We start from the raw sequence: 16,373 nt of genomic DNA on the forward strand, positions 1-16,373 counted from the left end.
CAGACAACACACTCCCTTTTTCCCTTAACAAATATTTTATCATATCCCTACTACTCTGAAATAAAATCTGTCTCAATAACATCATCCAACTACACCTAATTTTAAAATATCAATATAATGCTATCACTGTAATCTAAAAGAAGAGTGATTAAATATAAAATGCGTTTCAGAGTGTAACGTTGGGGCACCTCTAGCCCTTGCCCCCTCTCCCCCGACCCCGCTGGGTTTCAGCTGTCCACACCCTGCTCGCCTTCACGCCTTAGAAGCACTTCCTCCCACTGTCCATCCGGTTCACTTACGCTTGCGCTTCCAAACTTCTGGTAACCCAGCCCTCACAGGCAGGGCCAGAGTCCCTCTGCCAGGCTTACAGGCGCCTTGTGCTCTGACCTTCACAATGCCTTTTCATTTTTAGCCTCAATATGCTTATCAGAGTTTAAAAAACAAACAAACGAAATATTGAGGAAGTCTGTAAAAATATCAAAAGTGAAAAAATAAACTGTAAAGAAGCCCCATTTACCCATGCCCATCTTTCAACAATTATCAACATTTGCCTCACTGGTCTTACATATTCTCTTTTTTTTTTTCCCCTGATATTTTGAATGTAATACCTGACATGTCAGAGAGTTCCTTATGAATCCTGAAAACTCAACCCTGAAAAAAATGGGTAACAGAAGACACTCCTATCAAGAGAGTCCAAGGATTTTAGGAGCTTTGTGCCAGGAACTGGGGATAAAGACTGAATGTATTTTTTATTTTACCACAGCTGGTATTCCTCTGTAAAGAACTAATCATAATAACTGCTTTTCTCTCACCACCTTACTTTCCCCACTAGTATATTCATCCCCCATCAAGGAAAGGATCTCCAAGGCTATTACCCTGGGCAGCTCGCAAGAGTCCATTATGATTATACTGTGAAGAGATCTCCCAGGTGAGACACCTTCTTAAATTTTAATTTCCAAAAATTTCACTAAAATTGGAATAAATAAAAAATAAGAATCACAATTTGTAATGATAATAAAAACAGTCTTAATTACTATTATGTAATGGATAGAAAAGTTTGGCAGGAAATACGACAGACTATTAACAATGGTTTCTTTTATGAGTGGTGAGATATAGATATTTGTATTTTATTTTTCTCTGTTTTCCAGATTTTTCCAAAAAGTACATGTATTACTTTTAAAAAATTTTTGTTGAAGTGTGGTTGATTTACAATGTTAGTTTCAGGTGTACAGCCAAGGGATTCAGTTATACATATAAATACATATATATTTTTTCTTTTCAGATTCTTTTCCATTATATGTTATTACAAGAAATTGCATATAGTTCCCTGTTCTATACATTAGGTGCTTGTTGTTTATCTATTTTAAATATAGTAATAGGTGTCTGTTAATCTCCAACACCTAATTTATCCCTCCCCGCCTTTTCCCCTTTGGTAACCATAGTTTGTTTTCTAGGTCAGTGAGTCTGTTTTTGATTTGTAAATAAAATTTGTATCTTTTTTTAGAGTCCACATATAAGTGATATCATATGGTATTTGTCTTTCTGTCTGACTTACTTCACTCAATATGATAATCTCTAGGTCCATCCACATTGCTACAAATGGTATTATTTCATTCTTTATAAGGCTGAGTAACATTCCATTGTGTGTGTATATATATATATATATATATATATATATATATATATATATACCACATCTTCTTTATCCAGTCATCCGCTGATGGACATTTAGGCTGTTTCCATGTCTTGGCCATTGTAAATAGTGCTACTATGAATATTGGGTGCTTGATAACTTATATTACTTTTATAATTAGCAATAAAAATTAAGTTTTATTAACCCATTAAAGAAATTTAAGAAATATCATGAGTTTAGCATTTTAACTTCCTGAGACTCAATTTCCTCCTCAATAAAATTACAAATTTTGCCTAAATGATTTATGCCTTCCTGTATGTGATTTTAACAAAAAGGGAAAAAAAATGGCCCTTTGATGTTATTTTCTAGTTTGAGGAGGCTGGAAACCACAGCACTTAAAGCAGCAATCTGAGTAACTTAGGAAATGTTTAATCTTAGACAATTTTCATTCCTTCTCTGAGAATCAGTTGTCTTATCTGTTAAATAAAATAATTGATGTAAAATTCCAGACTATAGGAAAATAAAAATTGCTATCATCATCTAGTATATCTTACAAACTTCTTTTCTTCTCTTAATTGCATTTGATATAGTCATGTCCTGACTATTCTCCAAAGAAAAGGAGACGTGGCAACTATAAAGCAGCACATAGTCCAAACGTAATAGGCGATCAAACTGGAAATAGCTTTAGAGGACATTCCGATCTAATTAGATAAACAACGCATAGCCCAGAGAAGTGACACGTCTTGCCTGAAGGATAGCTGGTTGTGTAAAAGCTGGGACGTGAATTGATCCACATTTTCTGCTTCCCAGTTCTAGACTCGTTGTTCTAACTCAGATACATACTTACATTAAACTCCTGTTAGGGTGCTGTCCCCTGCCAGGGGAAACCAAAGAAGGAAACAGCCGAGCCCTACTGCCTGAAGCCGGCTCCCCAGGGCACTCCCCACGTGTGTTCTGTGGACTCTGACCGTTCTCCTAACTCCAATGCCTCACCCTCCTCCTCCTGCCACAGGACAGCTCAGGCAAAGGGAATCTTGACTTTCCTTGACTCTGACAAGACTTGTGCCTGCCCAAGGTTAGCCTTAGAGAAACTAATGGCTTACCTTCCTCAGATATATTCCTCCAACAACTTGATGGAACTAAAGTCTCTCCTTTGAGTGAAAATCTTGTCTTCAGAATACTAATGTATTACTTGAAAATGGAGCATATTCTGGTTCTGGAGAAACACCCAGAGCAAAGGCAGAGAAGGTGCCAGTCCAGCAGGGGTAGGTCTAGGGGCAATCGCCAGGGTCTGGTTCAGAAGCCACAGCTGTCAATAGCAAAGAAATGACCAGACTGAGTGACAGTCACACAGAACCCAAACTCACAAAGAGACTGACACATTCATCAGACAGCTAATGTTTTGATTGACAGCAGGAGACAAGCTTTTGTAGGGAAAGACGTGCTCCTGCCCACCATATAAGGTACCCACTTTACAGGACCAAGTACCTATTAAGCACAAAACAATAGCAAGTAGGAGGGGAAGGGGGTGGGAAGGGATCAATTGGGAGTTTGAGATTTGCAGATACTGACTAATATATATAAAATAAACAACAGTTTTATACTGTATAGCACAGGGAACTGTATTCAGTATCTTGTAACCTATGGTGAAGAAGAATATGAGAAAGAATGTATGTATCTCCCTATTGACTGAAGTATTATACTGTACACCAGAAATTGATCCAACATTATAAATTGACTGTACTTCAATAAAAATATATTTTAAAAAAACAATAGCAAGTAGAAGTGGGAGGGAATTCTTGGTTCACCTCCACACTTATCCACACAGAGCACCTCTCCGCCCATCCGTTGTCACTCCCCTTTCCAGTACCACACACACATACTCAGATTCTTGTCATAAATTAATTGACCATATATGCATGGATGTATTTCTGGGCTCACTGTTCTGTTCCATTGATATATATGTTTATTTATATACCAATACTATATTATTTTGATTATTATAGCTTTATAATTCAGTTTGAAATCAGGAAATGTGATTTTCCAGCTTTGTTCTTCCTCAAGATTGCTTTGGCTTTCTGGGGTCTTTTGTGATTCCATACAAATTTTAGAATTATTTGTCTATGTCTGTGAAAAATGCCATTGGAATTTTGATATGAATTGCACTGAATCTGTAGATTGCTTTGACAGTATGGAAATTTTTACAATATCAATCCTTTTGATCTGTGAGCAAATAATACCTTTATATTTATTTTTCTTCAATTTCTTTCATCAGTGTTGTAACTTTCAGTGTACAAATCTTTCACCTCCTTTGTTCAATTTATTCCTGAGTATTTTATTATTTTGATGAAATTGCAAATGGGGTTATTTTCTTAAGTTCCCTTCCATATAGTTTATTATTAGTGCATAGAAGAAACAATAGATATTTTATATTTATTTTATATCTTGAAACTTTACTGAGTTTGTTTATTAGTTCTAACACTTTTTTGATAGCATCTTTAAGGTTTTCCATATATAAGATCATGTCATCTGCAAATAAAGACAACTTTACTTCTTCCTCTCCTATTTAAATGCCTTTTATTTATTTTTCTTGCTTAATTACCCTGGATATGACTTCCAATACTATGTTGAATAAAAGTGGGGAGATTGGCATCCTTATCTTGTTCCTGATCTTAGAGGAAAAACATTTCATCATTGAGTATGATGTGAGCTGTGGGTTTGGCATACATGGCCTTTATTATGTTGAAGTACATACCCAGCTTGTTGAAAGTTTTATCATAAATGATTTTGAATTTTGTCAGTGCTTTTTGTGCATGATGATAATATGATTTTTCTCTTTCATTTTGTTAATGTGGTGCATGACATTGATTGATTTGTGGATATTGAGCCATCCTTGCATCCTGGACTAAACCCCCTCAGTCATGGTATATGATCCTTTTAATGTATTGTTGAAATCCATTTTCTAATATTTTGTTGATTGAAACCTTTTTTTCTATAACAGCTTTATTGAGATAATTCACATACCATATGATTCATTCATTTAAACTGTACAATTCAATCTTTCTTTAGATAAAATAATATATTGTGGACTTTCTTCCATCTCAAAAATTATAGTTCTACAGCATCACTTTTAATGGTGGAATGGCATTCCTGTCTGTGGTAATTCCTTATTTTTTCCCATATAAAGGTTGTTTCCATTCTTTTTAATTATCATAAAAATACTTTGGCAAGCAACTTAGAGCTAAGTCTTTGTTGATATTCCTAATTTCTGGGGTTTCTAGGACAACATATATACACATTTTAAACGTATTATTACATATCACTGAAGTGTTCTCAAACAAATTGCACCATTGAATGTATACTCCCACAAGTGTATGAAAATATTTCGGTATTACACTTACCTTCACCTTCAGAGGTTAGTCATCTGAGTGGAGGTACAGGAAGGGTTTATCAATTTCAAGTTCATCGAATACCAGTACACACCATACCATAGTGGTTAGTCTAGTCAAAAGAAAGCACTGGTTCCTTGATGGAACCAAACATCCATAGAAAAATTACATTCCAAAGGAGCACTGAGAAGGTCTGGAGTATGGGAAGGTCTGGAGTATGGGCAGTAGCCATGCATGAGCAGATCCAGTGGAAGTTTTGATGCAGGTCACCTTCTGTGACCTGTGACTGGGAAGGAGGAAGGATGTTAAAGGGAAGAACAGGCATCTGAAATTCCTGAAATCCCACCTACTGACAACTTTGCTGGGGTTAGCCTTGGAGTTATGGGGTATTGCCAAGACTATCTAGGTAGTCTCCTGGCCACTTCTGGAGAATGGATTTCAGCTGATGAAAAAAATGGAATGTTTTTCTTCTACTGCATGAGTATTCAGCAAGCTGTTTCTATTTTCATTTAGACCTCTCATAGACTTGGAAATTCCATCCAAGAGAAAAAGTCAGTATCAACCTCAATTAGACCAACAGACTCTCACTAGATATATTTGTTTTCGAAGACATTCAAAGCCTGCTGAACCATGGTATAAAGAAACCACTTACCAAAGAGACTATTCTCTGCCATTTTACAAGATTGGTAAGTCAGATCAAGTGCTCTGACTCTGAGATCAACCTTGCCTGCGCCACAGATGAGCATCTCCCTTGAGCATCTTGCCATCTCAGGGAGCATGTCTGGGACCAGTCACATTGGGGAGAGGAGTATGTGTGTGTTTGGGTGCAGAAAGAAGAATTTAGAGATCTACACCTGGGCTGCTTCCTCCTTTCCTAGCTCCCTGTACGGGAGACATCAAGGATGAAAATGCATAAATGTTCTCGGCAGGAAGCAAGCCTAAGTCTGCCCACTCCTTGGGCCTTCTTGTCACTCAACACATTTGTTATTGTGACTAAACATACTGCTGAGGGGGCCTTCCCCCCATTCAGCTATTTTAAATGGGTTTATGACAATTATTCAACGTTGGGAGTTATGTTTCAAAAACTCCAAATTCCCTTTTTCTCTATGCTGCAGCATGTGTGAGTGGACTGAGGGCCCAAGGCTCCCCAAGATATGATCCTGGGGGTACACACAGACAGCAGTTTAAAGACTACCTGTATTCCAGGGGGAAGATATAGCTCAGTGGTAGAGTACATGCTCAACATACGTGAGGTCATGGGTTCAATCCCCAGTGTCGCCATTAAAATAAATGAACGAATGAATGAGTGAATTGATCAATCTAATTACCTATAGTCATTGATGCTTTGAATTTTAGTCACAGAATGAATTACTTCATTGACAGACTTTTTAAATTACTATACCCCAATATTTCTAGGGCTCTAACCCTGTGGTAGGCACATATTTTGTCCTTAAAACAGCTCTCTGAGGTAAGTGACAGTATTCTCCCCACTTTACAGGGGCTGAGTTGCAGAGACAGTTAATTCACTAGCCCCAAATCACCCTGCAATACATGGAAGCAGAATTCAGACCCAGGCCATTTCAGACACAGAAGTTAGCTCCAGGCCAGGCTCTGGGCTTGATCTTTAAGCTGGATAGCCTCTGTCACAGCTGAGCATCCCTTGTCCTACTATTTTCTTTAAAGCGAGCCATTTTTTTTAAAATAAAAAATAAGAAACCTAGTGGAAAGATGGTGTGGAGGAGTGGCATAAGGAATGGGAAGAATCTGCCCTGCCTTCTTTTCTCCCCAGCAGGGCTGGGACTGATTCAGTTCCCAAGGCAGCAGCACACAACTGGAGTTAGGAAGAGTGGGAACCTGACAGGACAAGGCAGATCTTGGGGGAGCTGAGCCAGGCATACGGGTGGTAATAGATGAAGCTGGGACTGGGGCTGGAGATGGACAGTTCAGGATAAGAGGTTACAAGCAGGGCAAAGCCGGGTTCTGGGAGGGGAGGGGAGGTTGGAGCCTGAGAAGAGAGGTTGCTGAGGGGAGGGGAGGAGGGCTGAGATTAAGTCATTTGGAGGAGGAGGGGCAGAATGGTAGCAGTTAGGGTCCCTCACCCTGGGAAGGTGAGGTTAAAGGGAGCCGGGGTGAGATGGGGGACACTGCCAGGTGCTGGGGAGAGGTTGAAAAGATGAGGTGGTCAGGAAGTGTCAGTGGGGTTCCTGTCCCTGTAGAATAAGCAGAAAAAAAAAAAAAAACCAAGACTGATCCAATGTGAAATCTGATTCCCTTGCATGAGGGAATCTAAGTAGCCTCTAGTTTCCAAAGTGATAGTAAACACTTCATTACAGTTCTCCTGCTGTGTGAAAATCCTGTTAGACAGACACAAAAGGTTTCTCCCTTGCTTATTTTAGAAGACAATTCCTAATTCTTTCCAAACCTGAAGAACCAGATGGATGTTTAGCAAAGTAATATTTACCGTCTACTATGTCCCCACATGGGCCAGGTGGGGTGAAGTAAAAGGAAGTCCAGTCTGTGACCTCAGCCACAGGGAGCTCACAATCTAATTGGGAAGATGAAGGAATAATCAAACTATCAGAGAATCATGAAGTACCAAGTAGGGGAGCAGAAGTTGAAAGATGAGGTCACTTGGGGCCTCAAAGAGCCAGGAAAGCAGCATGCACCAGTGGGGAATTAAACCGGGCCTGGACGGATAAGATTTGCATGGTGGAGGCAGAGAACAAACTACGGTTACCAGGAGGTAAAGCAGGTGGGAAGGGATGAATCAGGAGTTCAAAATTTGCACCTGTTGGGGAGTGATGTAAATGTTAGCTATCTTGATTGTGGTGGTGGTTTCATGGGTGTGGACAGCTATCAAAATTCATCAAACTGTACATCTGAAATATGTGCAGTTTACTGTACAGGAACCATACCACAATAAAGGTGTTAAAAGGAAAGATAAAAGAAAACTTGATGCTATTGGTAAAAACTAGAGTCTGTGAAAGGCTGATTAGCCCTTACTTAAATTGTAACTATGTGATTTTGTATTAAAAAGCCACATAAGTACAATTCCTGACAATAGTAAAATAGTCTGTGTTATAAAGTTATAAACGTAAAAAAAAAAAGATTTGCACGGTGAAAAACCGGGGGAAACCCCAGATGGGAACACTGTAACAGGAGCAGTGGATAAGGAGGAGGAGGAGGAGATTTGTGGGGAGTGGGAGAGCAGGGAGGCCCCCAGCCGTGAGGACCCTGGCCTGACTGGGCAAGGCAGACCAGGGAGTGGGACATACAGTGCGGACTGGCAGAGCAGGAGAGAATGCCTGGACTGAAAGGAGCTGCAGGAGTTTGGAAAATTGAATTTGGACAACCAGAGCCGTGGTCCAATCAGAGTCAAGAGAGTGACCCAGTCAGGATCAGAGGATGCTGGTCTGTCAGGCTGCTTAGCCTGGGCTGGAGAAGACACAGGCAGCAGGTGAGGAGAGCAGCTGGGAGGCTGTGGCAAGACCACAGGACGCAGCTGAGTGAAGCAGTGAGCAGGATTCAGGCCTTGGGGGGCCCTAAGGGCCTGGCACACTCTAGCTATGTGGGGTTGGCCAAGACACTTGACTTCCCAAACCTTTTTGTGGCTCTGTAAAATGCAGAGTCAAAGTCTGCATTATAGGATAGTTGTTAGAATTTAAAATATCTGTCATAGGCCCCAAACTCTGCTCAGTGACTTATTCACACATGTGTACACACAGTCATGGCTGCAGTGAGTCATCATAGCTTCCTCAAAGGAGACACTGTTATGAACTCCATTTAGCAGAAGAGGACACAGGGGCTTAAAGACATAGAAACCTACTCAAGAAGGCAGCTGGTAAGCCATCAGTTTAGACTTAAGTTCAAAAGTCACACACAGCCAGCCCTGAATCAGTGTGTGAGGGGAGAACCCAAGGCAGGGATACCGGGAGGCGGGGAAGAATCATTGGGATCCACCTTGGAAGCTGGCAACCAACCATAAGACAATTCAGTCATTGAGTGAACACCCAGTACAAACCAGATTCTGTGCTGTCTGCCGAGGGTACAGTGATCAGGATAAACAAGACATCTGCTTTCCTAGAGCTGACATTATGGACAGGCAAAGAAAGCATAACCAGGTACACTTTTTTAAAAAATTAGATGGTAGTAGGGCTGTAAAGGGAATAAACAGTGATGAGTGTAGCTAAGGGAGGTTACTTTTATTAGTGCAGGCAGGGAAAACCACTATACAATTTTAGCTGAGCCCTGGAAAATAAGAATGAATCATGTAAAGAACATTTCAGGAGAAATAAACAGTAAGTGCTAAAGCTTGGCAGCTGGAAAGGGCTTGGCAGGTTTGAGGAACAGAAAGGAGGCCAGTGTAGCTTGGTGGGTCTTCAGTGAGGATAAGAGCAGTAAGATGTTTGGATTCTCTTCTAAGAGCAATGGAAAGACTTGGAAGAATCTTGAACAGAGGAGTGACACATGATTTGTATTTTAAAAAATGTCAGTCTGGCTGTGGTTAAGAGAGAAATAAACATTGTTTGGAGAGAAACAAAAGGGAGGGTGTGCAGACCAAACTAGTAGTTGAGACCAGAGATGATGGTGGCTTGGACCAGCAGGAAGGATGAAAAAGAAATAAATGGGTTCCAGGGACATTTTGGAGGTGACATCAGGTGGACTTGGTGATAGATTTGATGTCAAGTACATTTTCACTCATTTTTACATATTCTTTCAGTAAATAATTTGAGAGCCTACTTATATGCCAGTCAGTGTGCAATACCAGGTGAGAAAGAAATAAACACAAAGTTTCTACATTCAAGGAGCTTCGGTGGGGAACCAGCACAGAAATCAGCATAAAATTTCACCTGCCATAAGTCCTATGAAGCAGAGTACAGGAGGTGCTATAGCAGCATATAATAGGTCAGAAAAATGATGAGGTGAGAGCTGAAAGATGAGCTAAAAGTAAACTATGCAAGGAATGGGGGAAGAGCTTCTCAGGGAGTACAGCATGTACAAAGGCACTGTGGTAGGATCATGACATGTTTGAGGAAATTAAAAGAAAAAAGTGAATGTGTTGGAGCACAGAAATCAATAAGGGTGGAGCAGGATGTGACCAGAGAGGCAGCAAGATCAGAACAAGTAGGGCTTCACAGGCCATTTTCAGGTTTGGGGACTTTAGCCTGAGATTAATGAGAAACTAGTGAAAAGTTTTAAGGAGGGTGGAGGGAACTTGATTAAAATTGCATTTTGAACAGATTACTCTAACTGGAGAAAAGAAGCAGGCAGGATAGGGAGTAGAGTGGGGCAAAAATTGAATATGGAGAGTCAGGATGTAATTGCAGTAGTTAGGATGAAGTTTCTTAACCTTGGCTACATCACTTTTTAAAATCCAGATGCACTTAATACTAATTAAGTCAGAATCTCCTGGTGTGAGGGAGGAGTTTCCAAGCATCAGTGACTTTTAAAATTACCCAGATAATTCCATCGTGCAGCCAAGTTAGGGACCAGTGGTTTAGGCAACTGATGATGGGAAATTTAGATGGATTTGAGAGAGACTTAGGTGGCAATTATTTTATAAACAACATCAATCAAGTAGGCAAAGGCTGGTCTGCCAGGGACCTAACAGAGGGTTGCCACAAATCTGAGCACTTGACAGGGAAAGGAGCAGGGACTGGATTGAGCTTTTGTTGAATTTGAGAAACTGACTCTTTAGAGGAGTATTTGGAGGAAGGGATTTTCACAGGATAAGATAAAGTAAATATTGTTGGTTGTTTATCAAAGGGTAAGTTTGGTTTTTTTTTTTAAATCTTATCCATTTGACCAGTCTTTGTCATCAGATTTTCAGGGCAGAGCGTATGTTTAGATTAGCAATGATTTGTATTTCACGTTCAGTTCTTATTTCTTATTTGGGAATGACTGAAGAACAGATTCTATATAGATCATGACAGATCATAGTTATTACCTTAGAAATTCTCACTCAGTAAAAATGTTTCCTCAGCACATAGATGTTCACTTATTTATTTAGGAAATATTTATTAAGTACTGATTATGAGCAAGACACAGTGGAAGACATGAAGACTCTGTTATGAGCCTGGGAGGGTGAGATGGCCCCTCAGATGAAAGTTGCCCTGATTTTATGCAACCTGGTGCCAAATAATTCAAAAAAATTCATTCTTCCAAAATAAAATATATGCTTTTTGTAGCAATGTGACTCATAGACTCTCTGACCTTCCATTTTCTCACGTGCAAAAAGGATAAAAATAGTATCTACCTAATAGAATTGATATGTCCACTTAAAGACTCTAGCATTGTACCTGTACATAACATTAAAAAGCCTCCAAAAATGTTAGCTATTATTATTATTATTGATCAAGAATAAACATAATAAATATTTGTTTTAAAAAACCTAATAAAAGAGAATTACATCTTATACTGGGATTTATTTCTTAAATCAGTGCATAAGCTATTAATCACATATAATCAAAGTCATCATTTAAATTTCTTAAATTGCTCAAAATGATAATATTAAATGATATTACATCATTAAAGTGTTTGGAACACATGGGATTCTTCAGCAAGTTGGTTAAATTTTATCTTTGGTTCTCAATTAATTCTTCACTTTATTTTTCAGTGATGACTTTCAAAGCCATCACCACAAATCCACATGAACAATAATTTCCCTTTGTCAAACGATAAGGAAATCCAAAAAATCATATCACAAGTTCTTTCCATAGTATTCCCCGCCCCCAAATCTGTACAGTATAGTTCAGGCTTGATAGCATCCACTACTTGTGGACGTATGTACTCACTAAGTGCAATGGCAGAAGGAATCCCCCCAAAATGTTGCTGTGTAGTCTCAAAACATTTATTGTAGAATTTACCTGGTTAAATGTGTATATGATTCAGCTCCATGATAACTTCTACAACAAGGATCACTAAGGCTGTTAAGTAGTATTCCTAACACTTCTGAACTACTTTCATATAGTTCCCTGGAATACAATGAAATCCCCTATAGGTCAGAGTTACTGTTTAACCCAACAGTAAACTTCGAGAAGTCACATGGTTACTGACTACAGATAAGATCACACTTAATTAAATTAGATTTTTAAAGTCTTACAGAGATGGCAGATTTTAATGCCTGGGTTAACAACATGTTACCCATTCTTAATATCAAGAAATGTTTCTTTCTTTCCATGCTGTTGAAGTGCTGTGGAAGGTGGAATAGAACAGTGAAAAGATTAGGAACTTTGGGGCCTGCTAATCCTGGGTGAAATGTGGGCTCTTCCCACAAATTCTGTAAACTTGGGCAAGTTAATTAATCTTTTTGAGGTGGTGATGATGTCGGTAGCCTCTGAGGGTTACTGTGAATAATAGGGTTAATTTAAGTAACACACCTAATACAGGACATAGCACTGTATGTGATAAAGTTTGATTACAGCTCTATCATTGAAACGCTCTAGTCTTTGGTTCATTAGGTATAGATGTGATGACTGCAGTATTCAACCCAAGCTCCTTGAACCTTACCTTTAGATAAGCAGAACTGTTACTGATTGTAGACAAGGGGTTGTAAGACATGAGGGGACTCCAATGGGTATGAATTTAGGGCTAGTAACAACTGTAGTTTAATACAAAAGATGATCCAAAGTGGCCTGTTTATAATGTAGGGTTTAAAGAGGGTTTTTTTTTTTGAGGGAGTGTCTAGAATTAGGATGTCAAAATGTAAATTTATTTCATTTTATTAACATTTTGGCATAATTCAATAGTATGTCTTGATCAGAGACTGAAGCAGAGAAGTAAACTTTTGACCAAGTTCTTTTCTCTACATCTTTTGAATATATTCCTTTGTCTTAAATCCCGTAAATTATTTTGTTACTGCATACAATTTTTGCTGAAAGGACAATGTGTTAAAATTTCAGAGTGGGTAATATTAAAATAATTTATTTGTTTTAAATTCCAGATTGGGACCAGAAATTAGCCACCATTTCAGCAAATCCTAGACCACTTAATTCACTGCCAGAGCATTACTGTCGTGAAGAGAGGTGGCTTTGAAAGAAGGCTTTTAAAAACAAAATAGCATGGCATTTGAACAAAACAATATTTGACGTTTTTATATAGCTCTTTCTGACTAAAATAATGGTAAGAGGACTACTTTTAAGTGTGTGTCTGGATGACTACAATCCTAAAATATTCACATGCTGTAAATTCTTTTCAATTAAGTTTGTCAGACTAGGGCAGGGTATCAAGATCAGCCTTAAGAAGGCTTGTCGCCTGTTCTTAGCTCCACTACCAGTCTTGTTGCTGGTGTTGGCAAACCATCTTATACTTACTTAAAAGGTTATTTGTGGGACCAGTTAAGAATTGCATCTGCTCAATAATTGCATCATTGTTGGAAAAAAAAAAAAGAAGAAGGAGAAGGAGGAGGAGGAGAAGGAGAAGGAGAAAGAGAAGAACCTGAGGATGTAGCCAAGGAGGAAGATTAGCAGCATCACAGACCCTGAAGGTGTTCAGGATGCAGAAACCCAGATATGGCATAGGGCTGTAGTGGGATGTGGGACTCGTAAAAAAAATTAATTGAAAGTCTCTATACAGAAGAGTTAACATCCGTATCCTGACAAAAAGAAAACCTGACAACCAGGCATCAACTTCTTAGGCAAAAAGCTAGAGGTGCTTCTCTAAAGAAATGAAATGATTCCAAAGAATCCTACATTCTATTCCTTAGGGATCACCAGCATACTAGTTGGTTCTCTACTTGACACCGCAAAATACAGTATACCAGTTAGCAAACTTCCCCAAGAACATCTACTTAGAGCTCTCCATTTCCTTAGTCTTAGTTATGAAGAGCCAACCAAGGATCACCAGAGAGTTGAAAAATATTGCAGCATGAAAGACAAAGACCAAATTAAGCAGAAGAAATTATTCCAGAGGGAATAGAATTTAGGGAACACAAAGGAACCTAAAACAAGCTAACAAAATAACTTCTGACAACTGATAGGTCAAAATAATTACATCCATAAACATGAAAAAGCAATCTTTCCAAAGCTCTTGGAAATGAGGAATATGATTGCTAAAATTTTAAATTTGATAGGATTGGGGGGAGAATTGTGAAATACTTTATGGAGAATAAAAAAATAAAGAAAATGACTTTTTTTAAAGAAAGAGACATTGAGTAATAAATCTTGGAGGTCCATCATCTAACTAAAAAGCATTCTGGAGACAGAGCTGAAAAATTCGAGTAGAAGAAATTATCAAGGAAATATTTTCACAGAGCTTAAGACCAGAACCCTCCCAAATGAAAGAGCCTACGCTGCTACCTAGGACATGAAAAAATTAAAAACCTCAAATTAAAAAAAGAGCCAACTTTCGATACCATCGATTTTCTCTATTTTAGCTCCACTCTAATTTTTATTTCCATCCTTCTACAGGGTTTGGGTTTAGTTTACTTTCTTTTTCTAGCTCCTTAAGGGGTAAAGTTAGGTTGTTGATTTGAGATCTCTTTTTACTACTATAAATTTACTATGGAGCACTACCTTTGCTGCATCCATGTAAGTTTTGGCATGTTGTGCTTTTGTTTCCATTCATCTCTAAGTATATTCTAATTTCCCTTGTGATTTCTTCTAATCTGTTTAATTTTGACTTTCCACATATTTGTGATTTTTTCAGTTTTCCTTCTGTTATTGATTTATAGCATCATGCCATTGTGATCAAAGAAGATATGTTGTAGGATTTTAATATTTTTAAATCTGAGACTTGCTTTGTGACCTAACATATGATCTGTCCTGGAAAATGTTCCACGTACACTTGAGAAGAAGGTATATTCTATTTTTGGATATAGTGTTCTATTAATGTCTATTAGGTCTAGCTGGTTTATGGTGTGGTTCTATTTCCTTATTGATCTTTTGTCTAACTATTCTATAAATTATTGAAAGTAGGGTATTGAAGCCTCCACTTATTATTATTGGAGAACTATTTCTTCTTTCAAACCTGTGAACATTTGCTTCATATATTTAGAGACTCTGTTGTTTGGTGAGAACATGTTTATAATTGTTACATCTCAATAAATTGACTCTTTTATCAATATATGTCTTTTGTCTCCTGTAATAGTTTTGACTCAACCTATTTTGTGTGATATTAGAATATATTTTTCCATCCTTTCACTTTCAACCTATTTGTATCTTCGGATTGAAAGTAAGTCACTTCCAGATAGCATACCATAAGATCACTTTTTAAAAGATCCATTCTGCCAGTCTTTTCCTTTTGATTGAAGAGTTTATACGTTTACACTAATTACTGGTAAAGAAGGACTTACTTTTGCCATTTTGCTATTTCTTTTTTGTCTAATACCTCTTTTCATCCTTCATTTTCCTCCATTACTGTCACCTCTTGTTTAGTTGTTTTTCTGTAGTGTTCTGTTCTGATTCTCTTATCAGCTTCTTTTGTGTATATTTTAAATATATGTTCTCTTAAGGATTTTTATAGTTTCCATTCTTACAATTATCTCTTTAATACATTTTGAGTTTATTTTTGTGTATGGTGTGGAAATGTTCCAATTTCATTCTTTTACATGTAGCTGTCCAGTTTCCCATCACCACTTCTTGAAGACACTGTCTTTTCTCCATTGTGTATTCTTGCCTCCTGTGTTGTAGATTAACTGACCATAAATTTATTTTGGGGCTCTTTATTCTGTCCCATTCATCTATCTGGGTTTTTTTTTTTTTTGCTGGGTAGGGGCAGTTGATGTGTGCCAGTACCATGCTATATGCCTCCACTGTAATCATTTATCCTAGGCAGCTGTGGGTCTTCACTTGCCTTACAATGTCTACTCTACTTTCCACCCTAGTTGAGTTCCAAGTTAGGCAAAACAGAGATGAATGCCTTGCGTTAGTCCTTCAGATTACCTGACAGGTTTAAACAGAAACACACAATAATGTACAGATAAGGTCTGCTCTACTCCTTTCCAGAACCAATGTCCAGGGTCCCATGCTGGAAACAAAGGTTGCTGTCTTCAAGACTGTCACTTAGCTGGGGAAGAAATTGGACAAGGGCAAGTAAAAACACTACAAAGTTCTCCTAGTTTTAATTTGCCTTTTCCCTGATTCAGTGTTTTCTTTGTTGTTTTAAATATGCTTTCCATGTTCTGAAAAAGTTCTAATAGCTCCTGCTTTTTTTTTTTAATGTTTCTGTGGATGTTTGGAGCTGTGCATTCTGCCATTTTATTGACATCACTTCTAATCCTAAAATTTATATGGAATGCAAAAGACCTAGAATAGACAAAATAATATTGCTAAAGAACAAAGTTAGAGGATTTATATATCCCAATTTCAAAACATACCATAAAGTTAAAGTATCAAAACAGAGTTGCCAAAGCA

General features: G+C 38.1%; 1 protein-coding gene across 1 annotated transcript in view; it reads left to right on the plus strand.

Moving 5' to 3' along the window:
* The window catches only part of SPMIP3 (sperm microtubule inner protein 3), a 23,402-nt gene extending 10,247 nt beyond the window's left edge, over positions 1–13,155 (plus strand). The window contains exons 3-5 of the mRNA XM_006198808.3: positions 833–928; positions 5,536–5,708; positions 12,965–13,155. Of these exons, the coding sequence (XP_006198870.1) occupies positions 833–928; positions 5,536–5,708; positions 12,965–13,056 (361 nt within the window). The 3' untranslated portion in view covers positions 13,057–13,155. The remainder of the gene's footprint in view (positions 1–832; positions 929–5,535; positions 5,709–12,964) is intronic.
* Positions 13,156–16,373: the final 3,218 nt, after the last annotated feature.

This window comes from Vicugna pacos, chromosome 23 (assembly GCF_048564905.1).
Source record: "Vicugna pacos chromosome 23, VicPac4, whole genome shotgun sequence".
NCBI classification, from domain to species: Eukaryota; Metazoa; Chordata; class Mammalia; order Artiodactyla; family Camelidae; genus Vicugna; species Vicugna pacos.